This window comes from Engystomops pustulosus, chromosome 6 (genome assembly GCF_040894005.1).
Source record: "Engystomops pustulosus chromosome 6, aEngPut4.maternal, whole genome shotgun sequence".
Classification (NCBI taxonomy): domain Eukaryota; kingdom Metazoa; phylum Chordata; class Amphibia; order Anura; family Leptodactylidae; genus Engystomops; species Engystomops pustulosus.
Genome location: NC_092416.1, coordinates 124,144,052 through 124,171,890, shown reverse-complemented (window position 1 = coordinate 124,171,890; position 27,839 = coordinate 124,144,052). Strand labels below are relative to the sequence as shown.

General features: G+C 41.9%; 1 protein-coding gene across 2 annotated transcripts; it reads left to right on the top strand.

The window, feature by feature from the left end:
- RGS19 (regulator of G protein signaling 19) lies at positions 1 to 23,666 on the top strand. 2 transcript variants are annotated; one of them, XM_072110882.1, is made up of 6 exons: positions 1 to 202; positions 12,413 to 12,547; positions 18,598 to 18,716; positions 18,857 to 18,931; positions 19,135 to 19,369; positions 22,900 to 23,666. In XM_072110882.1, the coding sequence occupies exons 2-6, from the start codon at positions 12,485 to 12,487 to the stop codon at positions 23,086 to 23,088; spliced, it is 681 nt and encodes a 226-aa protein (XP_071966983.1). In that variant the 5' UTR covers positions 1 to 202; positions 12,413 to 12,484; the 3' UTR covers positions 23,089 to 23,666. The 2 variants fall into 2 exon arrangements, with proteins under 2 accessions (XP_071966983.1, XP_071966984.1); XM_072110883.1 differs by lacking the exon at positions 12,413 to 12,547 and having other exon boundaries at positions 2 to 202.
- The last annotated feature ends 4,173 nt before the right edge of the window (positions 23,667 to 27,839 follow it).

Genomic DNA, 27,839 nt, shown 5'->3' with positions numbered 1-27,839 from the left:
GTTCGGAAGTGAATGGGGGCGGGGCGCATGCGCAGTGCGGCTCTGGCTGTGTCTCTGTCCCCGGGTCCCTCCCGTGTGTGTCCCGGTCCCCGGGTCCCCTCCCTCCTTCCCTCCCGGTACCGGCTCTCTCCCTTTCCCCCTCCCCTCCCCGGCCAAGCGGATGTGCTTCAGGAAGCGACCGGGCTCCGGTGCTGCCCAGATTGTAAGTAGCAGCTGCCTAGCGAATGGGAGATCAGTGCATGGGGCACCGGGAGGGGGTCCCTGAATTCTTCCCTAGAGCCCGCACCGGCATAGGGGTCACCGAGTGCAGGGGATCCCCTCCCTGGGTGTAAGAGATGTCATTGTATGGCTTCTCCTCATCCACACACACACTATTCCCCTGATCTGCATCCTTTACTACCCCCACAGCGGCCACATTACTGCTATGCCCTACATATACCCTGCCCTCCCTCCTGCGCCCCAAACTTTCCGCACAGTGAGCACATCACAGGCCGTACCCCCTGCATGCACACAAAGCACCCCGGACTGAGCAATACAGAGAGAGAACTATCTCCATTACACTTTTACCCCAATCTTCTCGTTACTTTACAGAGCCCTTTCTACACTGCATACTACTTTATGTACCTGCCCCAAACTGCCCCACACTGTGCCCCTGTGTCCCCACACTGTTATTAGTGCCATGATTACCTTCCATACTCCTCATAGACAGAGTGCCCTAAAGTACCCCCACACTGTGTTATAGAGCCATTGCTACCCTGCATACCACTTATATACAGAGTGCCCTAAACCACCCGAATCTGTGTTATAGAGCCATTGCTACCCTGCACATCACTTATATACAGAGTACTTGTGTGCCCCACACTGTGTTATAGAGCCATTGCTACCCTGCATACCACTTATATACAGAGTGCCCTAAACCACCCGAATCTGTGTTATAGAGCCATTGCTACCCTGCATACCACTTATATACAGAGTACTTGTGTGCCCCACACTGTATTATAGAGCCATTGCTACCCTGCACATCACTTATATACAGAGTACTTGTGTGCCCCACACTGTGTTATAGAGCCATTGCTACCCTGCATACCACTTATATACAGAGTACCTGGGTGCCCCACACTGTGTTATAGAGCCATTGCTACCCTGCATACCACTTATATACAGAGTACCTGTATGCCCCACACTGTGTTATAGAGCCATTGCTACCCTGCATACCACTTATATACAGAGTACCTGTATGCCCCACACTGTGTTTTGAGAGCCATTGCTACCCTGCATACCACTTTATGTACACAGCACACTAAGTGCCCCAAACTACCCCCCACGGTGCTGAAGACAGTCAATAGAACCCCTCCATATGACTTAAAGACAGAGTACCCCTGTGCCCACACTGTGTTATAAAAGAGATTACTGTCATGCTGCATACCACTTACAGATTGAGTACCATTGAGAGGAATTACTACCCTCCATAGCACTTATACTGAATATTCCTGTGTCCCACACGAGGCATTACTGTTACTCCTTACATTAAGCCATACATATACCCTGCCTTCCCTCCTCAGCCCCAAACTCTACCCACATTGAGCACATGACACCTCATGCTTCCCACGAAAGCCACTTTATACACAAAGCACTACTGGGCACTAGAGACACAGAAATATTTCTAGTTCACTTTTAGGTGCAAACTGCTTGCACAGGTATTTAAGGAGTGTCTGCACCACAAATGTGTTACACATGCCAATTTTGTGGCGCAGCTGCACTAGGCATCATGCAACACAAATTAGGGGGCGTCCCGGTGCTCAGTTGGACCGTGTGCCAGATTTATCATGCAAAGTCCTATGTGCCAGATTTATCATGCAAAGTCCGACAGAAGTGTATCGCAAGCCCTATGTTAAAGGTGCACCACAAAAAAGTTGGTGCACTATGTCGGGCCAGATTCATTAAGAACAGGCGCCAGTAATCATGAATCTTGCACAGGCTGCATTATACACAGGCAAGCCACACTTAGTGCAGTTTGCAGTACTCTTAGTAAATGTGCACCAATATCCCTGTTCCACACACTACCCCCACAGTGATAGACACTACTACCTTGCATACCATTTAAAGATAGAGTACCCCTGTGCCCGACAGTACCCCCACTCCGACCACAGGAGAGGAATCACTGTTGCTACTTATACATGGACCATGCTCTCTCTCTTTTGCCCCAATCTTTAATGACAGTAAGCACATGATAGACTGAATGCCTCTTTACACTTGAAGCTTCCCCCAAACTAAGCACTGGAGAGACATAACTACTGTAATTCCTTTCACTTTTCACTTTTACCCTACACCCCAAACTACATATAACTACCCTGCATACCACTTTATGTACATAGGACACTCAGTGCCCCAAACTACCCCACACTATGCTGAAGAGAGTATAGAGTACCCTTGTGCCCACATTATGTTCTGAGAGGCATTACTACCCTGTGTACCACTATTTTTATACCCTCCAACCAACCCCACAGTGTGATTAATACAGATTTCCTTACTACACTACATATCCACCACTGCACCTTTTTACGGAAGTCTACAATGTACTAGAAATAGACAGTCCTGCCTTTCATGCTACTTTATTAGACAGTTACCTACGGTAGTATTACTACACCACATACCTGCCACCACTTCCATATTAGAAACTCTTACCCAGTTTTGTGCAGACCCAGACACAAACAATTCCCATAGTGGGCAAAAGAGGGCAAATACCACTAAATCATTCCCGGACTAAGGCTTCACACAACAGAGGAAACTTCTACCTCGGCACACGCTTTGCCTCTAAACTACCCTCACAGCCGGCATTTCTATCCTCTATCCCATCCTTCCTCCACAAAGGATCACACAGGGTTCAAAGAAGCATATTGCCCATCCATGGCTACATGTATTGCAGGACCCATTGCAGGGCTCAACATTTCCCATACTGGATAACATTTGATCCCCCCTACCGGAAGGACTAATTGAAAAAATTATTACTTCTGCCATTCACTATACTATATCCTAACCTCCTGTACTGGTCACACAGTGGAGGAACTTGGTGCCTTTATCTCGTGCTGAACCCCTCACCCCCAACATGCTTTTCCCAGTATGTTGGTGGGATGAATTGTAAACCCTTTTTTCACCATTCATATCAGCCGTTTTTTAACGTTGTAGGCCCTAAGACTCAGCCTATCTCAGGCATGTATATAGGTATTTGCACTTTGAGTAATATGGACTGAGGCCCTCCATATACATACATGTGTGTGATAGTGTGTGTTGTGTGAAGAGTATTACTGTAGAGTGTATCAGTGTAGTGTGTGATATAGTGTTTTATTTTATGGTGTAATATACAGTATTATTGAACAATATGATATTCTGGGTATCATCGTACACTAAGATATACAGTATATCATTGTAGAGTATGCTATCTAAGGTATCATTGTCAGTAAGATATACAGTGTGGAGTATAATAAAAGTGTATCGGTGTAGGGTGTGATTTACAGTGTATTATTTTAGTGTGTAATATACAGTATTATTGCACAATATGATATTCTGGGCATTATTGTACAGTGAGATATACAGTGTATCATTGTACAATGTAATATGCATTCTATGATTGTGGAGTATGATATTCAGTACTGTACATCATTGTAGAGCATGGTTTACATTGTGACATTGTGCAGTTTAATATACAGTGTATCATTGTACTGTGTGATATATTGTGTATCATTGTAGAGTATGATATAGTGTATCAGAGTGCAATTAGTATTGTAAAAAAATGCTTGGCACTTCTTGATTTAGTGCGTGTAACAGTCTCGGGATCCAACCCCTCAGACTTACATAAATGTAAAAGGCTGTGCACAGCGTAGTATTCAATTGCAGTTAAACGTTTATAGGTACAGTAGTGTACAGTGTGATGTTTCGGCCCCCTGGGCCTTTGTCAAGTACTACAAAGAACTGATAGAGATAACATCAGTGCTGATAGGAGATATATACATTATATACAAAAGAGATAATTGAAGATATACAATCTTATAACAATGTAACATAGGAATACATGATGGTGGTGATACCTGGTCAATGGATGACCAATGGAATGTATAGCAACTCGCTACTGTTTAAGGAGATGATAAATATAAAACAGAGGGCACATTTACTAAGGGTCCGTCGGACACATTTTTGTCGGGTTTCCCGAATATTTCCGATTTGCCCTGAATTGCACATGATTTTTTGGTGCATCGGCGCCGGCTTTCAAATCGGAGGCGTGGCCATCGGACAACCCGACTGATTCGGACCGCGGAATTTAAAATTCAAATTGTGTAGTAAAATCAGCAATCACATACACCGGGAAGAAGATGGTGAACTCCGGCAGACCTGAGCGGGGAAGCGACACATTCAAGAAATCGGGCACACGCTGTAAGTGAATCTCGGCAGCTCCGAATCCTCGTTGGACATTCCGGATCGGCAAAAGCAACGGGACAAATAAATGTGCCCCAATGTGTCTGCGGTGACTGCGGTGGCGGGAGATGATATGAAGGCTGACAGTGGGCGGTAACGGATGTAGTCACACGCGGCAATCATATTGAGAGAGAGATGCACACGCGCTGTGGGGCCGGGAATAGAGATGAACAATCCGGCGCATGGGTCAGTAATTCGTGTGCGCCAAAAAGCTGATAAGTGGCGCATAGATATGTGCGCATGCGTGGTGCGACTGGCCATGTCAGAAGCAGGTAATTAGATACTATGAAAGTTGCAGCGAGAGAGCACAAAACGGACATAAGATGCTTATGGGGCTTATTTAATAAGGGTTTCCCGACTTTGGATTGTGTCGCAATCGCGCTGGCTTTCACGCGACAAATCGGGGGGGTGGGACGATCAGACTGATTTGGACTAAGCACAGGATTTAACATTCAAATTTGTGTTGCAAGCCAAGCACTTACATACATTAGGAAGAAGAAGGTGAACTCCGGCGGACCTGAGCAGAGTAGCGACACGTGCAGTATATCGGGCACAGGATCTACGTGGATCGTGGCAGATGTGCATTCCGGCGGACATTCCAGACTTGGACGGGTAAGTAAATGTGCCCCACTATGTTATAGCTATAGTATGTGTGGCTGTTTAATCTTACCAAGAGGAACCTGAAGAGGAGTATACTAACGAATCTGGAAAGAATAAATGAAGACATTGTGAAAATAGAATTAAACAATAAATGACATATTTCATGTAGATGATACTGGTAATAACAAGCAAGGTCATGACAATGGATCGACTCAGGACTAATCGTACAATGTTTGAGTTATGTCTATAGCAAGGTAAGTATATCGTATTCTCGATTGAGCCCTCTTGGCTCCAGGGACTGTAGCATATTTATCCAATATGCTTCTCTCTTTTTCAGAAGTTGTATCTTATTACCTATATGTTTGATCACTTGGTATTTCAATTGTGACAAATTCTGTTGCATATGATAGAAATGGGCTGGGAGTTGCTATACATTCCATTGGTCATCCACTGACCAGGTATCACCACCATGCATGTATTCCTATGTTACATTGTCATAAGATTAAACACCTACAAACAGAACACTTAGCCAATTCAAAAATACACTTATTTTATTGCATATTCAATTAGGACAAGATATCACAATTCATAAACAAATCAACAGGAAAGAACATATAAGTCGATGGGGCTATCACATAGAAACGTTAAAAACATGTGGGACACATTATCATATGGGTCACATGTGTATACAACTTCATACAGTACATGCCCAGTAATGGGTTATTGTGCAAATGATGCAATAAAGTGCTTGCCGTACAGCCTGATGTACATTAGTTACCTATAGGCATGTAAAGTGCTCAATGCATGTGCAAATCATGAAGTGTGAACATACCCTTGGCCACCGTGCACCTTCCGTCTACCACAACCAGGGGAACTGATGGCCAAGGGTATGTTCACACTTCATCGACTTATATGTTCTTTCCTGTTGATTTGTTTATGAATTGTGATATCTTGTCCTAATTGAATATGCAATAAAATATGTGTATTTTTGAATTGGCTAAGAGTTCTGTCTGTAGGTGTTTAGTATTTGATAGCCAATTTTATGATTTGTCCCATTAATGGAAAAGGGAATTATTCTTACGAGCGCATCATGGTGATGGCATAGTGGAGAGTAAACTTACCATTCCGATACCCCTTTTAGTATATGTAGCCCGCATCTTGGTATTGTCATAAGATTGTATTTCTTCAATTATTTCTTTTCTATATAATCTGTGTGCCCTATATATTATTATTATCATTATTATTATTAGACGTGGAGGTTGTAGTGTAGTGATATGATGTGTATGACACGGTACGGAGAGAGAGGTCATTGTCCCTGTGCATTGTCGTGTATACAGTGACACGATGTGCTGTAGGCGAAGAGTTGGATCCTGCAGTGTTATGGCATACAACAAAATAATTACCAAATTACAGAAATATTCAAGCTTTGCCAAAGAAATAGTTTTCTTGAATGCCTCAGCAGATGCTAACTCCTATTTTTATGGTATCTTCAAACATTAAGATTCAATATTTAGCTTGTTTACATTGCAAATTAGCAATTATGTATATTGTGCACCAAATATCTTCCATTATGTTATAATGTCCTTCATGGACAACTGCATACATGGGTCTTCCAAACGTCATATGGAAGTGGAAAAAACATAGCCATAAATGGATACTAGGAATAGAGTAACAGGTAGGGTAGGTTTCCATTCTTGAGGGTCAGTAGTGGATTATAATATAGGTGGTTTGGGCGGTAGCCCAGGTCCAAAGTCTTCCAGGGGGCCCACGGCCACACAAAACACCCACCACATTTTATACTAAGAAGGACCTTCACGCATGAATCTGTTCCTGCTCTCAATACACGTGTCCACAAAAGGTCTTGAAACCACAAATTGAAAGCAGGCAAAAGGGACACAACCTTCATTCCCCAAGAAGGTTGATTCTACTACCATATGTCCATAAATCTATTAACCCCTACGGGACACAGCATCTTTTGGCCTAAAGGACGCGGCCCCATTTTTCAAATCTGGCCTGTGTCACTATAAGTGGTTATAGCGTGGGAACGCTGTGAGATATCCAGGGGATTTTGAGATTGTTTTCTCGTGACACATTGTACTTCAAATTAGTTTAAAAATTTGGATGAAATCTTTTGCGTTTAGTTATGAAAAAAACCAAAATTTGGCAAAAATTTTGAAAAATACTTTATTTTCAACGTTCTAAATTCTCTACTTTTGATGCAGATAGTCAAAGCACCCAAATAAATTCATAACTTACATTTCCCAAATGTCTGCTTTATGTTGGCATGGTTTTTTCAGATTCCACATATTTTACTAGAATGTTATGAGGCTCAGAATTTGGGGCCATTTTTCACATTTTTTGTAAAATCGCCAAAACCTGTATTTAGATGGACCTGCTCAACTTCTAATTGACACTGAGAGGCCTAAATAATAGCGAGACTCGTAAATTACCCCATTGTGGAAACTACACCCCTCAACGTATGAAAAACCACTTTTAAGAAGTTTGTTAACCCTTTACGTGTTTTATAGGGGTTAAAACAAAATGGAGGTGGAGTCTGCAAATTGTAATATTTTTTCACAATACACTCATTTTGGGTGGAAAATTAAACATTTGTAATGGATAAAATGAAAAAAAGGCTCCACAAAGTTTGATACCCAATTTCTCCCGAGTACACGGATACTCTATATGTGGTGGTGCCTGCTGTATGGGCGCACGGCCGGGCAGAGAAGGGAAGGAGGCGCCATCCAGATCAGATTTTCTATGTCACATTGTACAGACTATAATTTTTTTCTTTTTTTTAATGTGGACCTATAGGGGCTTATTTCTTTTGCCACATGAGATGCACTTTTCTAATACATAATTTTGGGGCATCTATAGCTAATTGGTGAGATTTAATTAACTCTTTGTTGGTGGAGGAAATGAAAATCATCAATTTTTAGGAAAATTTTTATGTGTTTTTTTTTTGGCCGTTAACCATACCATGAAAATAGTATATTATTTTTATTCTATGGGTCGCCACGTTTATGAAAATACTTCATTTATATATATTTTTTTATTTTTTCCCATTTTTACTGAATAAAAAGTAATTTGGCAAAATTGTTGTTAATTTTAGCATCACCGTCTTTCATATGCATAACTTTTTTATTTTTCACCTCACAAATCTGTTTAAGGGCTTATTTTTTGCAAGAATGATTGTTCTTTTTAGTGGTCTTATTTTAGATTGCGTAACTTTTTAAAATCACTTTTTTAGAGCATTTTTAAAGGGCATTAATAAAAAATCATCTTTATCAGAGAGAGTTTTTTTAGGTTGTTTTTTACGGGGTTCACTTTAATAACGATTCTGTTTTATTATACAGATTGTTACGGACGCAGGGATACCAAATATGTGGGGGTTTTGTGTATTTTATTCAATTGTACTGAATAAAAACTAATTTGGAGAAAATCTTATTCATTTTAGCATCACCATCTTTTTATATGCATAACTTTTTTATTTTTTGGCAGATAAATCTTGTTAGGGGCTTATTTTTTGCGAGAACAGTTGTTCTTTTTAGTGGGCTTATTTTGGAGTGCATAACATTTTTTAAATCACTTTTTAGAGCATTTTTTATAGGGTATTAATTAAAAATTATCTTTTTTCGGGATGTTTTTTGCGTTTTTTTCCTCCGGCGTTTACCGTGCGGGTCCAGTAACAATTCTGTTTTATTATGCAGATTGTTACGGACGCGGCAATACCAAATATGCAGGGTTTTTTTGTGTTTTTATGTTTTTTATACTTTATTAAGTTTTTTTATGGGAAAGTGACATTTTAGGGGCTTATATTTTTATGTGTTTATTTTTTATTTATTATAATGTGTAGTGTTAAGTGTTTTTGCATGTTTTTACTTATACATACTTGAACTTAAACCAGTGATGCTCTGATCACTGGTTTAAGTTCAATACACTGCTCTACAATACTATTTTATTGTAGAGCAGTGTAAACTGTCTGAGCAAGCTTGCGCATGCTCAGACAGTTTACAGCCAGACCCGGAAGGGGTCTGGCTGCCATGGAGACCGGGCAGCTCCGGGGCACATGCCAGTCCTCGGAGCTGCCCAGAAGTGGATCGGATCCCCCGGTAAGCGGCACGGGGGATCCGATCCACAGCGCAAACACCCTTACACGCCGCGGTCATGTTTGACCGCGGCGTGTAAGGGGTTAACACCCGCGATCGGAGCCGGCTCCGATCGCGGGTGTTAGCGCAGGCTGTCAGCTGTACTAGACAGCTGACAGCCGCTGCTTCTGGTACCGGCTCCGTTCGTGAGCCGGTGCCAGAAGCAGGACGTTATTGAACGTCCCCGTGCGCTAAGCATCTAGCCCCGGGGACGTACTATAACGTCCTGGTGCGCCTAGGGGTTAAAACATAATAAAACCAATATCAATCTGATATCCCCATTATCATACCGCCCATATGGGGGAAGTCCAAACTTGTAGGGGCTTGTAGGGGCCCATTGTAGTCTTAATCCATCCCTGTTGAGGGTAAAAGTGTCTTTCATTTAGTTTTTTCTTCTTTTTTGGTGACTTTTTAGGCACATGTTCATTTTTGCAATTTTTTTTTTGCACCTTAGCCATTATCCATTCAAAGTTCACCTTTGTTCTGCAGTGTTCCCTGAGTTATCACCCGCTTTCAGATGTGGAAGAAAAGCTGCAAATTCTAGCACAAAACAATAGCTGCTCTTGCCAGGCATAGCAGAAAGCTTAGAGCTGTTTGCAACTGTTTTGGGATTTTTTGCAACTCTTTGTTCTCACTAAAAACACATTAAAAATAAAAAACTCTTAAGACCTATCTGTCCTGCAGAAAATGAAAAAGAAGCAGCTACACAAAGCCAGAATTAAGATACATGCGCCGCTAGGTATAGGGCACCTTAAATTTGTGCAAGCGGAAGGCCAATATACTTGTGTTACTTTCCGAATGCTTTACTAAAGTCCCAGATTGCAATAATCAGCTGTAAGGTGTCTGTAATGAAGCTTTATTGATAATCCTTGGTCCCATTACAGCAAAAAAATGTTTAAACTCCAATTGTCACTGGGACCAAATTTTTTTTTTGTTTGGATCTACAATTATAAAATATGCAGTTTCGACTTACATACAAATTCCACTTAAGAACAAACCTCCGGAACCCGGGGACTGCCTGTACTTGTGAGTCACCATGAAATCCAGGTGGCCTTATAGTTCTGGCGGTTGGAAACCAATTGGTCCTCTGAGCTGGTGCTGACACACCAAGCTCATGTTCTGGGTCTGGGCATAAAGCATAGCTGGCCTTCTGAGGTTTGGTTCATGACCTTGGTGGTTGTCTGAGTCCTTGGGATCCCTCTAGATGATATATCCCATATGACAGACTTTGGGTAAGGGTCTAGGGTCTATTTTCTCTCTTAGTTTCCTGTTTCTTGATCTATGTTTGGCGCACTGTGAAAATAGAATGTTAACTCTTTCAGACTCTTATCTGTCTAGATCAATAGTGGTCAATGTGACCACTCCCATCGCTAAGCAGTTGTGTACTGTATATTCTTAACATGCAGTTCAGCGGAAACCAGAACTACCACAGAAACAACCTCAAGGGAGTTGTTATTTAAGCCGTTTTTTAGTCAATAAAACCATTTCAGCAGGCCCCTCAAGTCCATGATCTGTAGCAGTCCACCATCAGATGAGGATATATAGCCTTTGTTCATTGTGATCCTCCAGATTCCATGAATAAGACACTCTGGAGTGGGGGGTTATAAATTAGATTAAGGATTAGTGTTTAATAGGGAAAGATCACTGTGTCACTGTCAGAGTTGCCATTTTGGGTTGATGAAAGGAGAATGCGGACCCTGAGACATCGCACCCATCACGAGTGGTAGTATCGGAATGTAAGAGGAACTAAATGCAATATATTCACTTTATATAAACTGTATAAAGGCCCATTGAGTACAGTAGAGATGATGTTCACTCCTCATTGATTCGGCAGCCAATAAACATTGGAGCAGTAAATAGACTATCATTTCGGCAGCTTGTCCTGAGACAGTGTCCTGTCTGCTTTTATGTATTAGGCAGATGGTTTCTGAGGAGGGAGATGTTGCTGGATATTATGGTTCATCAAGAGTTATTGATGCTGAGAACTACCACTATGTAATTTGCTCTATATACAATTAATTGAGATCTGTGCTTGTGATAAAAAAAAAAAAAAAAATCAACCAAAAACAGCAACTCATCCCAATATTTTTATTTTGGTAACTTAGTCCAAAAATGCTAAGGGGTTAAAACTCCCCAAAGTGTTGAATTTTTCCACCTGAGTGTGATCACGTGACTCCAGGAAACAGGAAGTGCCCTCTTTCTGCAAAGTAAAGGGGAGGAGCTTTTCCTCATATAATAATTTTTGAGGCAGTTGAATTAATAGATGTTTTTCCAGATTCCTTATTCTAAAGGAAATCCTCCCCTGCGATTGTTGCCCTTCAAATCTTGTGTTCTTCACAATTTTAACACCTTTTATCTTAAAAAACCCACATTGAAGAACATGCCTCAAAAATAAGTAGAAAGTGTCTAAACTGGATAAATGAGGGTCAGTTCTGTATATCTGGATCATGTTACATCGCTGTGTGAGGGGGGCAGCAGGTTATTTATACATATATGTGTGAAGAAGGAAGACCAGGACAATAATTGACTTAACAAACCCGAGAAGTCTCCGAGAACAGGAAACAGTCACTGTGTATTGCGCAGGGAAGGAAGAGGCCGAGGAACTTTCTCAAGAGCTTGCAATTGATCTGCAGCTGGGTCACATTTTACATTATATTCAATGTAAAAAGGAGGAAACTGCATTGTCTGTAATGTGAATGTGTGAGGGAGGAAGCGACCAGCTCAAGGTATTGTTCAGAGACGGCCATAGCTCAGGTCTGTTTTGTCTCTTGCCACAAGGGATATGTAGGTCATGGAGCACTAGTTTCTTAGTTATAACTCAAGCTGGGTCATGATGCTGTTACCGTAAGCATTTTCACTTTTTTTCTAATAACCCTGCAAGTCACATCTACCTGCTAAGGTACTACCCAGGGGCAGAAGATCTGCTGTGGTTAAATTTGGTGACAACCAATATGACTGCCACTCAACAGTACCTGCCCTTCTCCAAGCATAAGTGACCTACCTAGGTGTAGGGACAGCAGTCGCTAGTAGTCAGCACCTACTGCTGCCCCCTTGTCATGGGATAGTCCACCATGTGTTTTTGTACATGTTTGCTGTACCTTGGAGCTAGTTTCATTCTGCAGCGGAAGTTTAGTTGTCAGGAAGTTGCATTTTCACCACAGGATGTCATAATCACTTCTCTCCCACACCCTTAGTGCTCCTATTCTCTCTCCTCCTTGAGCCGGGGTTGAGAGTTGTGGCCGGCGGCAGTCGCTCTGCTCTAATCAATGGGCATCGGTGAACAGGGGCAACAGATGCATCCACTGGGAGAGCAGTCCATGGGATGCAAGGTGGGTGATCTTTGTGCTCCATATGTTGATTTCTTGCATCTGACAGCAATGGCGAACTGAACATGTTTCATGGATGGCATACAAATGTACTAAGAGTCTCAGCCCCTGTGTACAGCTATACATCAAGGTTTCCAGCAGAAGTAGTAGTGACAAGTATGGCACTTAGATCCTTGGAATTCTGTTTCATTGCAAAAACCTATAGATCTATGAAAAACTACAAATAACTGCATACAATATCAACATTAGTTGTGCTGAATGTTTGACAAACAGAATTCTATTGTATCGGTTACATCCGGCAAACTATGATTTATTGCATGTCCAGTATATTAGGACTATATTGCATGTCCAGTATATTAGGACTATACTGCATGTCCAGTATATTAGGACTATACTGCATGTCCAGTATATTAGGACTATACTGCATGCCCAGTATATTAGGACTATACTGCATGCCCAGTATATTAGGACTATACTGCATGTCCAGTATATTAGGACTATACTGCATGTCCAGTATATTAGGACTATACTGCATGCCCAGTATATTAGGACTATACTGCATGCCCAGTATATTAGGACTATACTGCATGCCCAGTATATTAGGACTATACTGCATGCCCAGTATATTAGGACTATACTGCATGCCCAGTATATTAGGACTATACTGCATGCCCAGTATATTAGGACTATACTGCATGCCCAGTATATTAGGACTATACTGCATGCCCAGTATATTAGGACTATACTGCATGCCCAGTATATTAGGACTATACTGCATGCCCAGTATATTAATAATATAGGTCATGTCCAGTGTATTAGGACTATATTGCATGTTTGCAATATTAGGGCTATAATGCATGTCTAGTATATAAGAACTATACTGCATGTCCACTACCGTGTATACTCAAGTATAAGCTGAGGCACTTAGGTTTTCCCAGTACTTTGTGGTAAAATTATGACTCGAGTATAAGCCTAGGGTGTGAAAGGCATTGGTCACAGCCTCCCCAGTATATAGCCAGCCAGACCCTGCCCCCCAGTATATTGCCAGCAAGCCCCCAGTAGTATATAGCCAGCCAGACCCCAGTGGTATATAGCCAGCCCCTAGTGGTATATAGCCAACCATCCCCCTGTAGTATATAGCTAGACCCCTGGAGAATATAGCCAGTCAGCCCACAGTAGTATATAGCCAGCCAGCACCCTGAAGAATATAGCCAGCCCCCTGTAGTATGAAGCCAGCCCCTTCTAATATGTAGCTAGCCAGCCCCATGTAGTGCATAGCCAGCCCCCTGGAGAATATAGCCAGCCAGCCCCCTGGAGAATATAGCCAGCCCCCTGTAGTATGTAGCTAGCCCCCCGGAGAATATAGCCAGCCCCCTGGAGAATATAGCCAGCCCACAGCAGTATATAGCTAGCCAGCCCCCTGTAGTATATAACCAGCCCCCTGTAGTATACAGCCAGCCCCCCTGGAGAATATAGCCAGACATCCCCCTGTAGTATATAGCCAGCCAGTCCCCTGTAGTATGTAGCCAGCCACCTGAAGTATATAGCCAGCCAGACCCCTGTAGTATATAGCCAGCCAGCCCCCTGTAGTATTTAGCCAGTCCCCCTGCAGAATTTAGCTAGCCAGCTAGCACCCTGGAGAATATAGCCAGCCAGCACCCTGGAGAATACAGCCAGCCCACAGAAGTATACAGCCAGCCAGCCCCCAGTAGTATACAGCCAGTCCCCTGGAGAATATAGCCAGGCAGCCCACAGCAGTATATAGCCAGCCAGAACCCTGGAGATTATAGCTAGCCTCCTGTAGTATATAGCCTGTATTATATAACTGGCTAATACCATGATCTAATGAATATCCTGCTACATACTTTATGAAAAACATAACTATGATTGATCTCACATCAATGTGTACACGACTAAGATGGAACCAAAATAATTTATACCAAATAAATTCGTTTTATTGAATGTGAGATTCTTTCACGTAAACTGCTGTGTCTGACAGTCCTACGGGCGATATGTTAGTCTGGGGCCGCCTGCGGTTCACATGTCTGCGCCGGGGGTTGGAAAGTTGGGGGAAGTTGTGGCTGCTATGTTTCTTTGGGGCTTCCTCTAATCAGATTGAGCTGTCACATTCTTGTGTTCACCATATGTTCACATATGTAGTGTGTTTGCATCCGAAGCAGACCTGAATTATATTATAACATTTTTAACTGCGGGTTTGTTCCTTGAGGTAAGATGATGGGTTAATTCTATAGAAAATCACATGTGATATGAGCATGGATGGTACATGACACATGGCTCCTCTGCAGCTTTCCTATAACAGAGACATTTCTTCTTGCTGCTGATGCCATGTTCTCTAAGTCTTATGTCTTATTGTAGCCTCCCTTATAATGTGTTATATAGTAGCTGTGCTTTACACTCACCGTAATATTTATTTGCATGTATCGCCCAGTAGACATTGCATGAGACATCAATATTCCATCAGCATCCTTTATGTGTCATTAAAATACTATAACAAATGTTTTTTTGTTTCTTCCCAGAATCCTCCAGTCCTTAGACAGGTGCATCCAAAAATACCCCTCATAACATATTTGCAGTTCTTCACCACCTTGATGGGCACCCCATTCCTCCTCAAAGTGCACCCGTCTCGTCATGTACATTGATACAAAATGGAGACAAATTCATAACATAGGAGGCTCATTTTATTTCCTTTTTTTAAGATATAAGAGGAAGCTGTGTCAGTTCCTCTTGTCATCGGTTGTATGGTTTCACAAAGATGCAGGCTTTCTATTCTAGGCTGGGAACATATTTCTGTGACAAGCAATAGCAATGGCACACAAGTCCACACAAACGTGGAGACCCATTCAAATCTCTCTTGCATGTCATGTCTAGGTTAAGCAAAAGGCCCTCTGTTCTGGTCTTACAGTTATGTTTCTTCTTCCAGATATCATTTATGCTAGAAAATGACCCTGTATGTGCATAGCTAAGGAGGCAGCTGTATTGGCTGCTTTCATGATATTAGTTTTTTTATGTTGTGAACATCTTTTAGATCTTTATATTTTTTTTTCAAAGTTCAAAATTCAAAGTCATTCATAACTTACATTTCCCAAATGTCTGCTTGATGTTGGAATCGTTTTTTAAGATTCCATGTATTTTACTAGAATGTTATGATGCTTAGAATTTGGGGGCCATTTTTCAAAGTTTTGGTAAAATCTGCAAAACCCCTGTTTAGATGGACCTGCTCAACTTTCCATTGACATTGACAGGCCTAAATAATAGAAAGACTAGTAAGTTACCCAATTATGGAAAAAAACGACATGAAAAACACGTATGAAAAAGCACTTAAAACAAAATGGAGGGGTTAAAACAAAATGGAGGTGCGGTCTACAAATAGTAATATTTTTGGACAATACAGGCAGTCCCCAGGTTATGAAAAAAATAGCTTCTGTAGGTTTGTTCTTAAGTTGAATTTGTATGTAAGTCGGAACTGTATATTTCATAATTGTAGCTCCAGACAAATAGTTTTTTGTCTGGATTGGATTTTAAAAATGTTGCATTGTCATAAGAATCAGGATTAACAATAAATCTTAATTGCAGACACCTTTGATAACTGTTATAGCTGTTTAAAATACTGTAAATGACCAAAATCCAGAGATCCGTCTGTAATTAGGGGTTGTCTGTTAGTCGGGTGTTCTTAAAAGAAACCTACCACCACGGATCTATTTATTAAAATAGATCCGGTGGTAGGTGCATCTATGGTATGTAAGGATATCCCTTTTTTAGGCTAATCCTTTACTCCCCTCTATCTTTTTTTAATCTTTAATCGGGGTGATATGCAAATTTATTAAAGAGACCTACTGGGCCTAATGTTTTAAACTTTTTTTTTTTTTCTTTTTTTACTTTATACAAACTTGAAATTGAACTAGCGATGATCTGATCGCTGGTTTGAGTCCAATACACTGCTCTACAATAATAATATATTATAGAGCAGTGTAAACTGTCTGGCATGCTCACACATGCACAGACAGTGTATAGTCAGACCCAGAAGGGCAGCCCCGGGTGCTTGACCGCGTCAGAGGTTAACACTGTGGATCGAAGCTGGCAATGTTTGCGAGTGTTTGAGCACGGTGTCAGCTGTAATACACAGCTGACACTCGCTGCTTCTGGTGTCGGCTCCGCTTGTGAGCCGCTGCCAGAAGCTGGACGTAATAGAATGTCACGGTGCGGGAAGTACAATACCTCCAATTGCGCGTAGGGGTTAAATGTCCAATTACATCTTAGTAATAGTGCAGTGAAACGCTTGCGATCAATAACCAGCACCTGGTGTTTTGCATGTACACAATGTACAACATTGGGTGCTTGTTGCCGATCGTATTTGTTTCACTGAAAAAGCAGATGCGATTGGGCAATGCAAATGGCATGTGTGAATGCATCTAATATGCTTCTAATAAGCTCCACCGCTCAGTTCTTATGCCAGTTTGCAGGGACACAAGTCACATTACTATTTTGTGGATATCAGAAAGATTGTAGAATGGAAGGGTTTATCTAATGCCTATGAAAGGTGTGTTGTGTCCTTAAACAAATGTAGATGTTATTAATGGCTGTGTGTTCCCCAGCACAATAATCCCCACTGTTCTTTTCTCAGTTATGTTTGGTGATTTGCATAGATTATCCATAAATTTTCATAAAGAATGATCAAATAGTTGATGGTTGCGTGAAGGGAAAGAAGTTTCCATGTAGAAGGTGGCAGTAGCTTAAGAAAAGGATGAATGAACGAGGTACTTGTTGCGGATGGACGGTAAGGCAGCTTCCATTTGTAACCCTGTGTAGGTATAGCTGAGGGGTTACTAAATTACATGTGGTGGCTTCTTATCGAGGGTCAGTAGATCCTATTTTGTAAGATAGGCAATTGCTTCTTAATTTGAACGTGCATATAGCCGTCTAGTTGCATCTTTATGAGTTACTGTAGTGGTTTACTGCTAACTTCAATAGCCTTCTACTCCACTGAAATGGTATGGTCCATTGGCTTCTTACTGAAGCCAGTAAGCTCACGTGAACCTAAAAAAATTACATTTTTGGACATCTGCACGGAAAAGACTTCACACAAATTGGCATTATATTCTGGAGTGAAATGGAGGTGACTTCATATTTTCCATGAATGAAGAACATGTTTAGACAAAGGTGTATTGTGTGAAATAAATGTGAGGATTTCCAAGAAACTCATGTCATAGTTCAGAATCCACAATTTCTGTAACTTTTTGTCTCAGTATCTATCAGGTGTACATATATACATGAATGCTATGGTTGATAGGGTCACCCCTTTGGCTTTCAACTGTACAACCTGCTGCTGGAGGGTTTCAGTCACTTTGTCACTGGGCACCCCAGTATTGCAAAGTCAGCGAAAACTGGAAGTTAGGCTGCCAGTTACATAGTGTTTGTCAGATGAGTAAAGAAATTAGCACCGGGCACCAGATTAAAACCAATATTGACCACTTTTCTTTTATATTAACTGATTAAAATGTTTATTCTGTGCTTTACGAATATATAATTTATGAAATAAGCTTAAAATACTGCTATACTCATTTTGGCTATATACACATATGACTACACAATGACCTTGACATTTAGGAAATTTGTGTAATTCTCTTATCTCGATTGACATAAAATATGTATATATATGCATGAATCTGGCGCACCCTGCAGGGTGCAGCGACTTGTTTTTGGTGCACCTTTAACACAGAGCGTGAGACACAATACTGTCGAGTCACAGTAATAAAAGTGGTGCACGTTCCAACTCTGCACCGGAACGCCCCTTTATGTGCAGAATTTTGTGTTGCAAACACTTCACAAATACACTTGCAATCAGCCCATTCTTTGGACTGTAAAGTCAGACAGAAAACTGCCACAAAGGCTTTGATAAATGTGGGCCAAAGACACTGGGAATGTATTAATAGCATAGAAACTTGATAATCTACCTAACAATGACATGCTAATAACACACTAATAGCAGAACACAGTGTATGAGCTCCCCGCTAAGGTTGATATTTCTCCCTTAGTACACAGGGCCTGACCCCAGCGAGTCTCCCATGTCACGATATGACAGGAAGCTGCCCACCCGGAACCACCGGTCCAATCCCTGCTGCCTCTGCTGGTGTTGCTGCTGCAGCTGCTCTTGGTAAGTGAAAGGCTCATTTGTCCACCTACCCTGTCCGATATCTCCAGCACTGATCTGTTGGTGTTTTAGTGACCATAACTTACCTATCCTTCATGAACAGGCCCCTTTTTTAGTGATCTTTGTTTCTTTTGCCTTTCTAGGAATGAAGACCGCAACAGACGACGTAGACTATCACGAGACACCAAGTTGGAAGCTGTACCTCACTGTGAGGTGTGGTAAGTATGAGACATCATGGACGGAGCGGGGTCCCTAGCAGCGGTAGACGAGCAGATGGGGCTGTAACCTGTCCATGCTCGGTATGTGAGGAGGGGAATAGAGGCTAAGGAACAGAATGCTTCACAAGTGTTCTAGTACAAAACCATAGAGCTATGGAGAGAGAAAGTGCAGACTGATGACATTTCTCTGACATTTTATTTAGTTCCAAACCTTCCTCAGAAGAGGTGCACAGCTGGGCTCATTCCTTCGAAAAGCTGATGAAGAATCCGGCCGGTCGCAACGTGTTCAGAGAGTTTCTTCGTACGGAATACAGTGAGGAGAACATGCTGTTCTGGCTGGCATGTGAAGAGCTGAAAAAAGATAACGGCAAACACAGCATTGAGGAGAAGGCACGGATGATCTATGAAGACTATATCTCCATCCTGTCTCCAAAAGAGGTAACACCACACATTTCTCTCCACAAATGAAGCAGTTGTCTTGTATGTTGCTGTATGCTTTGGGGGTTATTCGGGACACATTTGTTATTTGGTTTGTTTGCTTGTTATTTGGGTTTTGAATCATTACAACCCTAGAAGACATGGCTTGTCCTTGGAGTCAAATCGATCAATGGAATTGAATTAACAGTCTCTGCTGCCCTCTTGTGTCCATTTTCCTAAGTACATTTAATTCCTTTTATGGATTGACTACAACATGCTGTCATTGGAATTGCCAATAAAAATGGGGTTACGGTTAAAAAGGAAAATAAAATACTTTCCTTATGTTGAAGGCTAGACCTACTATAATATTACCCCATATGTACAAGAATAGAACTACAATATCACTGTCCCCAGTGAATAAGACTATGGGGGTCATTTATCATAGTTCTCTGTGTTCTAGTTTTTTCTTTTTTTCCTTGTTTATTTTGGCTTTTTTGCACTGTGTTAAATCTTTCAATTCACTTCTCCTGCTTCCACTTCACTGCTCCTGGCTTTCAGCTGGCGCAGTGTGCGCCTTTTTGTGCCCTTTTCCTTCTTGCATTATAGAAGTTTATTAACACCAAGATTTTGCTGGCACAGTGCTGCGCGAATCAAACAAGCACATCTGCTCTTATAAGATAAGATAAATAAGGCAAACCTCAGGCAACAGAAAAATGTTCTAAGCTTAACCCCTTAACGCATTATGACGTATAGGATGACATTAAGGATCTATGAAAAGGGGTCACGGGCTGAGCCCTCTTTATAAATCGTGGGTGTTGGCTGCATTATGAAGGCGACACCCACTGCTGACAACTGCGATCAGTGTTGGCAAAGCTGCCAACGGCATGTAAATGTCTGTTGAGTCTCCAGAACCTGTAATTTGGTACGATCTATAACAGTGTGCCAGTGGCACACTGTTGTAGATCCGTTGCAAATTCTCCATTATCTGCAATACTGTAGTAGCGATCAGATCCTTTAGAGTTAATGTGTCCTTGGGGATCTAAAAACTAGTCCAAAAAATTTTATAAAAATTAAATGTGTATCAGAAGTGTCTGAGAGCTGAACTGTTCTAGTTGCCAATGGCAACCAATCACAGCTCGGCTTTCATTTTTCTGAAAGCTGTCTATAAATTTAAAGCTGAGCTCTGATATTGCCCCTATGTATAACATTTTAACTTTCTTTAACTCTGTTTCTTGAATGTAACAATCTTTTATGTACATGAATATATGTACTTTTCTACTGAACAAGAATATGTAGTGTAACTGTTATCATACTGCACACTATTAAAGAACAGATATATGACCTCCCGGCTCTGTGCCATAGATCGGAATGGGGGCCGTGATCTGGCCGCAAATTGTACAGCCAGATCACAGCCCCCATTAAAGTAGTGTGAATAAGCCCTAATACTGTATATATGAAGGGGGGTTTGGTGGAAGAGGGAAAAGTTGTGAGTGTATCACTTTAAAATGTAACTTTTATTTGTTCTTATATTAAAATAACCAAGACTCATGTGCGTCTACATACACCATGAGGTTCCAGTGTGGTAATGCAAACCACACTTAATCAGTGTCACCGTGGCTATATACTGTAAGCCTGGGACAGTAATACAGGAGGAGGTCCCCTTAGTTTGAACAGTCCTCCTGTAATACAATGTCACGTCCTCTTAATAATTTTTTTAAGCCCTAATACTGACCCTTAAAGGATATCCACTAGCAGTTTACCTGATGGTAGATGTGTATCACTCACCTCCCTGTCTCAGAACCACTTTTAGACACCAGTTTTCCTTATTTCTTGCAATGTCCGATTTTCCTCAAAAATTTACTTTGTTACATATGCTAAGTTTGAGTTGCTCTGCATCCTTGCGCTGCTGGCAAATGAGTACTTTGCCTGCACAAGGAGTTGATATTGCGCATGTGCAAGATTTCAAGCGAAAGCCGGTAAAACATTTTTTTGCGGGGTAGCAACTTGAGCTCTTTAGTATATGTAATAAAGTTGATTTTAGGAAAATCGCCCATTGTAAAAATTAAGGAAAAGCGGTACCTGGATGGGTAGGTGAGTGATACAAATCTACTATTGAGTAAACTGATGGTGGATGTCCTTTAAGTAACAGAGTTTAGCTAAATCAATATAGTACTGATACCATATCTACAATATAATTACTACTATAATACAATTTTATAATTCTTTTGTTGTGTGTGCATTTTTTTGTGTTTGCATTTTTTGGTACAAAATGGCTAAACTGCGGCAAAATAGGCACAAAAATATGCCAGCAGTAGATTAATTCTTATGTAGAAGATGCAAGTCCCCTGATCAATATGAGATTAAACACACTTAACATAGTAAAAGAAAAAACTTATGATACATAAGCACCATAAAAACACCGGAAAACTAAAAGAAACAACAAAGAGACCTCACTATGATAATTAACTCCCTGCCAACATACAAGAATAGTTGTTATAACACCACTGTAATGTAGATGAATATACCGTATATACTCGAGTATAAGCCGACCTGAGTATAAGCAGAGACCCCTAATTTTACCACCAAAAACTGGGAAAACCTATTGACCCGAGTATAAGCCGAGGGTGGGAAATGCATTGGTCACAGACACCCCCCCCCCCCCAGTATATAGCCAGCCAGCCCCCTATAGTATACTGCCTGCTCCCAGTTGTATACAGCCTGCCCCCAGTAGTATAGAGCCAACCCAGCCTGCCCCCAGTAGTATACAGCCTGTCCCCAGTAGTATACAGCCTGTCCCCAGTAGTATACAGCCTGCCCCAGTAGTATACAGCCTGTCCCCAGTAGTATACAGCCTGTCCCCAGTAGTATACAGCCTGTCCCCAGTAGTATACAGCCTGTCCCCAGTAGTATACAGCCTGTCCCCAGTAGTATACAGCCTGCCCCCAATAGTATACAGCACTGCCCAACCTGCCCCCAGTAGTATACAGCACTGCCCAGCCTTTCCCCTGTAGTATACAGCACTGCCAAGCCTGCCCCCAGTAGTATACAGCACAGCCCAGTTTAAAAAATAAATAAATAAACTCATATACTCACCCTCCGGTGGCCCCGATGTGCAGCGCTGCTCCCTCGGTGTCCGCGCGGCTCGTCTTCTGGCTTCCACGCCCGTCTTCTGTAACATCATGCTGGGCGCCGTCATTGCTCTCTCCCGGGCAACGCCCGGGAGAAAAACATGGCGGAGCCCAGCATGATGTTACAGAAGACAGAAGAGGAGCCGGGAAGCCAGAAGACGAGCTGCGCGGACATTGAGGGAGCAGCGCTGCACATCGGGGCCACCGGAGGGTGAGTATATAAGCCGAGGGGACGTTTCTCAGCACATTTTTTGTGCTGAAAAACTCGACTTATACACAAGTATATACGGTAACTCCTATAATATAGCCATCTAGTTACAATAATGTAGCCACTATAGTGTATATCTGCTATTATACAGTTCCTATATGAACCCCATATTTCTTCTATATATTCTATAACCTTTTCTCTGTCTCCCTCTGCAGGTCAGTCTGGATGCCCGGGTCAGAGAAGTGATAAACAGACGGATGCAGGAGCCTTCTTCTCAAACATTTGACGATGCTCAGTTGCAGATATACACCCTGATGCACAGAGACTCTTACCCACGATTCCTCAACTCGGGCATTTACAGATCCCTCTTGCAGAACATTTCACGTTCCAGTTCTGAGTCATAGTTTCGGGCAGATGGAAATGCACATTTGATACAAGCTGTGGGGATGAGGAAGGGGACCATGAAAGGGCACCTGATGCAAGTCCCCTCTCCTTCAGCCGTGCCTCAGAGTACAGAGCAGCATGGAGATTCAGCTTCCACAGCTTGGAGATATGAATGCCGCCTTCACCTCAAACCTCTCCTGACCTCTCCCCCTCCTTTTTGTCTGTTCACTATAGATTGTGAGCAGGATGATAAAGGGGTATTAGGTACTGTATGGGGGAACTTACCTCAGGATATCAATACTACTGAACTCTCCAGAGGGAGTCCTAAGATGAGAGGGGTCCCAGTATTTCATAAAGGATAGGGCTTGAGGGAGGTGGGATGTATGGTGTTGAATGTCCTCCAGGCTCCGGACTTGAGTGCTGGGAGAACTAGAGATGATGAACTATTCCACTACCCCCTTTTTATTTGTCATCTGCAGTGTCAGATGTAAGTGGGGAGGGGAAGGTACGATTTTACTCAAATATTGGGGATTGTTAAGTTTGGGCAGTGGGGTGTTAGGTTCACTCCATATTAATGGTGAGTAATAGGTTGGGCAGAGGGGGGATATTGGGGAGGGGGGGCGGGTGGGACGAAATTTTCTCCGTTAGATACATTTACATTATATTATACATTTACATTATATACACATAACATGCCAACAACAGGCGAGGGGTGTCTTTTTAGTCTGGAAATTATAAATTGAGACTTTTCCCTATTTGTGGACAGAGGTCATTTGAGGATCCAATCTGCCTCCCTATGAAATATTCATTTGTCAATGAGGTCTGTATCATATCATGTTGGGGGGGGGTTATTGTCTCCCCCTGCTGGCCAAAACTTCCTGAAGCTACCAAATACTCCAGCACTCCTTGAGCGGATGTGATGTCACCGTCTAACAGTGTTACTTTTCTTTCACCTCCATGAAAATTTTAACAGACTTTTTATAAAAATATATATGTGCAAATATATATATTATATCTATATATTGTGATGTGACTAATGTTTTATATAAGCCTTTCCTGTGTAATCCTTTATAGGATGGTGCTGCCTTGTCTGTTAGTGTGCAGTGGGAGAGCACAATGAAGCTGCTGCCAGCTGTCTCACTGCCCCCTCTGCTTTATAAGAAAATATATTCAGTGCATCACAGCTCCCTCTGCTGGTCAGCTATCTATATTGCCTATGTCACTGCTCCCTCTACTGGTCAGCAATAGATTTTTATGTGTGTTAGCTCCCTCTGCTGGTCAGAAATATATACTCCATGTGCCATTGCTACATCTGCTGGTCAGCATTATATATATAATATTAAGAAATAAAGCTCCCTATGCAGGTCCAAAGTACTTGCTTCATCTATCATACTGCCCTCTGCTGCTCAGGAATACCTACATAATAACCACTTCACTAATTTTGACAGGCTCAGCTCAAATGTGCATGGGACTTGCTATGTCTCTTGCAAGAACAGAGTAAAGGACTCCCATACTAGTGCGTACACACTATGATGTTTGGGTACTTGTTGCAATTTCCACAATTCCCCTATAGGCCACTAAATTGGACTCATATTGTTACTTTATTCTATGAAGAAAGAGAACAACTCCTATTGTACTGTGCAAATCAACTACCACCATCCCCAAATATCTTATGAGTAAACCATACTAGTCCCTGTGCTAAGACACTTTAACTTGCATAAGATCTAATTGACATACTTGCCACTATACGTACGTGATCTGTCATCTGATGCTATCCTGAGTAGAACTACAACTCCCACTCTGCCATCTAATGTATAGATGGTAGGTAATCAATAAGATAGCAATGAAGCATCAAGGTTGCCTCTACCCTGCAAGTGATAATCCACCATGGAGGGCTTCTACTGTCCTTATAAACCTTTCATATTGTGCTGCGCCCTGCTCCCGTCTTCATGGCATCAGCAATATTTCAAGTTTTCCCTTCCATCTCCCTCAGCAGGACATCTGTACCATATACAGCAGCTACCCCTACTCATCTCCTAATTCATGGCATTAGAATGGGTGTATTTACTTGCAGAACCTCAGTGTTTGGGTCTCATTTCTTAAATATAGCCACATTCTGACAAGATCAGAGAGCGTCAATATAGACCAGGGACCCCCAGGCAGCGAACCTAACCCCAGATTCCTGTGTCAGTAAGAATAAACAATCCTGGGGGCATTGATTTATCTTGTGGTTCTCTGCAGCCAACACTGATACACTGAATAATCTCTGACCAGAGTTATGCACATACATTTTTCCTTATAGGATGTCAGACATGATAGCAGGACACGTAAGCTAAACATGCAATATGGTGCAATAGTTTTAGAGTGCAACTAAATGGTGCAGCTTTCACGCCGGTGTATTGCGACCGGCTGCATCAATTAAGTAATTGATTGTAACAGTTTCATGTACTGTTAACATGGAATGGTTACCAAATATTGATCTTGTTATAAGTCATGGTCACAATTACTAAATTGATGCGGCTAGCCGCATCTCAGCTGCGTCACAGCCACGTCAAAGCTGCGCCATTTAGTTGTAGCCTTAGACTTCTGTGGAAATGCTTTCAAAATACAAGGGTTACTTTAGGACACGGCTGTTTTCTGTTTTTACTACCATCTTGTAAAATCCACAGCTTTTCTATTGTTCCTGTATGAGGGCTTGTTTTCTGTGGGACAAATTGTACTTCCAAGTATCAGCATTTAACATTCCATGCAGTATACTGGGAAGCTTGGAAATGCAGTAAAATTACCATTAAAAACACAGTTGTGGCACACGGCAATATGTGTCCCAAATAAAAGTTTGTTATGTTCTAAAATCGTATATAAATGATGATAACCCCCACAGAGCTCTGACCTCTACATCACCCAGTCTGTCTTGGATTACATACATAGATAGAAGGAGTTGAGTATGCTTACATCCACAGGAGATCTGTGGTTAGTTCTCCAAGAGTTTTGGAACAACTTCCCTGAACTGAAATATCACATGGTTGAAAGAATAGGCATCTAGCAGTACCTGCAGATTGGCCACACTTCTCCTCCTCCTCCTCCTGCATTAGAGCCTCCATAGACAGGCCCATTCCTATAGCATACTATTTCACAGCATTATCCTCACAGCCTCTTCAGTAGAACTGGGTCAAACATGCCAGCAGAGCTTTGAATTACAGGCAGTTCCCAGGTTACATTCTAGAATGGTTCTGAATTTGTAATTTATAAAAGGTTTGAGCAACTTGTGTGTTGCGGTTCTACTTTGTCTAGAGAACTGTACACCCAAAGGGGCTAGGTAGTGCTTAGTCAGAGTTTGGGCTACATTTATTACTGAGCTGCGCCACAATTCTGTGGCAACAGAATGAAGAAAAGCGCACCAAACTAAAAGTGCAACTGTATCAGATCCTGAAAACAGACCAGAGACTAAGAGTGGGCCCCACTTGTCAGGGAACAAGGATTAACAATAAAGCTTCATTATACAAACCTTTGTTAAGTCGTATGTTGACCATTGTAGCCTTGGGCTAAAGTTCAATAAATGAGCAACATCCAGAGACCGGCAGTCACTGTAAGTAGGGGTTGGCGTTCTTAAGTCGGGGACTGTCTGTACTGTAATTGAGGAAACTGATAAGTATATTAGATAAATTACAGAATTATAACCCTTTGCAGCTACAAGCAGTAACTTAATGTCACCCTTCTTTTAGCTAAAAATGGATTCCCTCACATCCCCATAAAATTAACTTTAAGTTAACCTACCTGGAATCAGAGAGGCATGTTCTGCTTGGCTTGCTTATCCCACCTACTTCTCCCGTTCTACCATTTGTCACTTTATGTCATGTGACCAGGGTGATGTAATCTGCGGTAACATTGACATCTACCTTAGAAGACATCACCCCTGTCACATGACATGAAGTCCTCAATGATGTAACATAACTCTCTTTCAATGTTCCAGCAAGGCACAGAGTAAAGCATTTGAGAAAGCTTTTTCTACCCCTAATAATAAGTAAACAGAGCTGTGTATGTCTGTAGTTGAATATTGGCAAACGGTCCCTAAGTACTAGGTCCACACAGCAGCATGTCCTAGCAGTGAGACCTGTCAATCAGGAACTAGGAGGCAGGGCAATACAAGTAAAATTGCAATATGCAAGACTCCATCAACTGATTTTTTAACATTGCAGCCATGGGAAGTAACTACTAAGGGAAATTTAAATCACAGTTTTGTATGAAGTATTTATTTTGGTTTGGCTGATTTAAATGATAGGTTCCTTTTAATATTCTCCCCCACCAGTGTTCTGCAGACCAGATCTTCTAGGGCCTCTTCTGGAGATCTGGAAGCAATCTCTGCAGAGATTTCAGCTATAGTCTCCCTCTGGTTTTCTGGCGGAGACTATAGTAAATATGGTGGGCTGGGGCGTGCATCTGCAGCTGTTGGACAGAGGGCTTGTTCCATGTATAGTAGATCGACCCCATTATGCTTCATTGAAGTGGTACATTTTTCCCCAAATGCTTATTAATTGACTGCTTGCCAACATGTACATTGGCCTAATTTTGTATCTGTACAGACCAGTGCAGTTATCAAGGGACTTTTTAAGGCCTATTTATTAGGAGCCCGCTAAAACACACACCCCAGTGTAAGGCCTCAAGAACACGAACGTATGTTCTCCCGAGCCAAAGCCTAGACGAGCAAACAGCCGGGTGCAGGAGGGAGGAGGGGTGAGCAATCCTCGCAGTCAGCCGCACAGTCAAGTCAGGT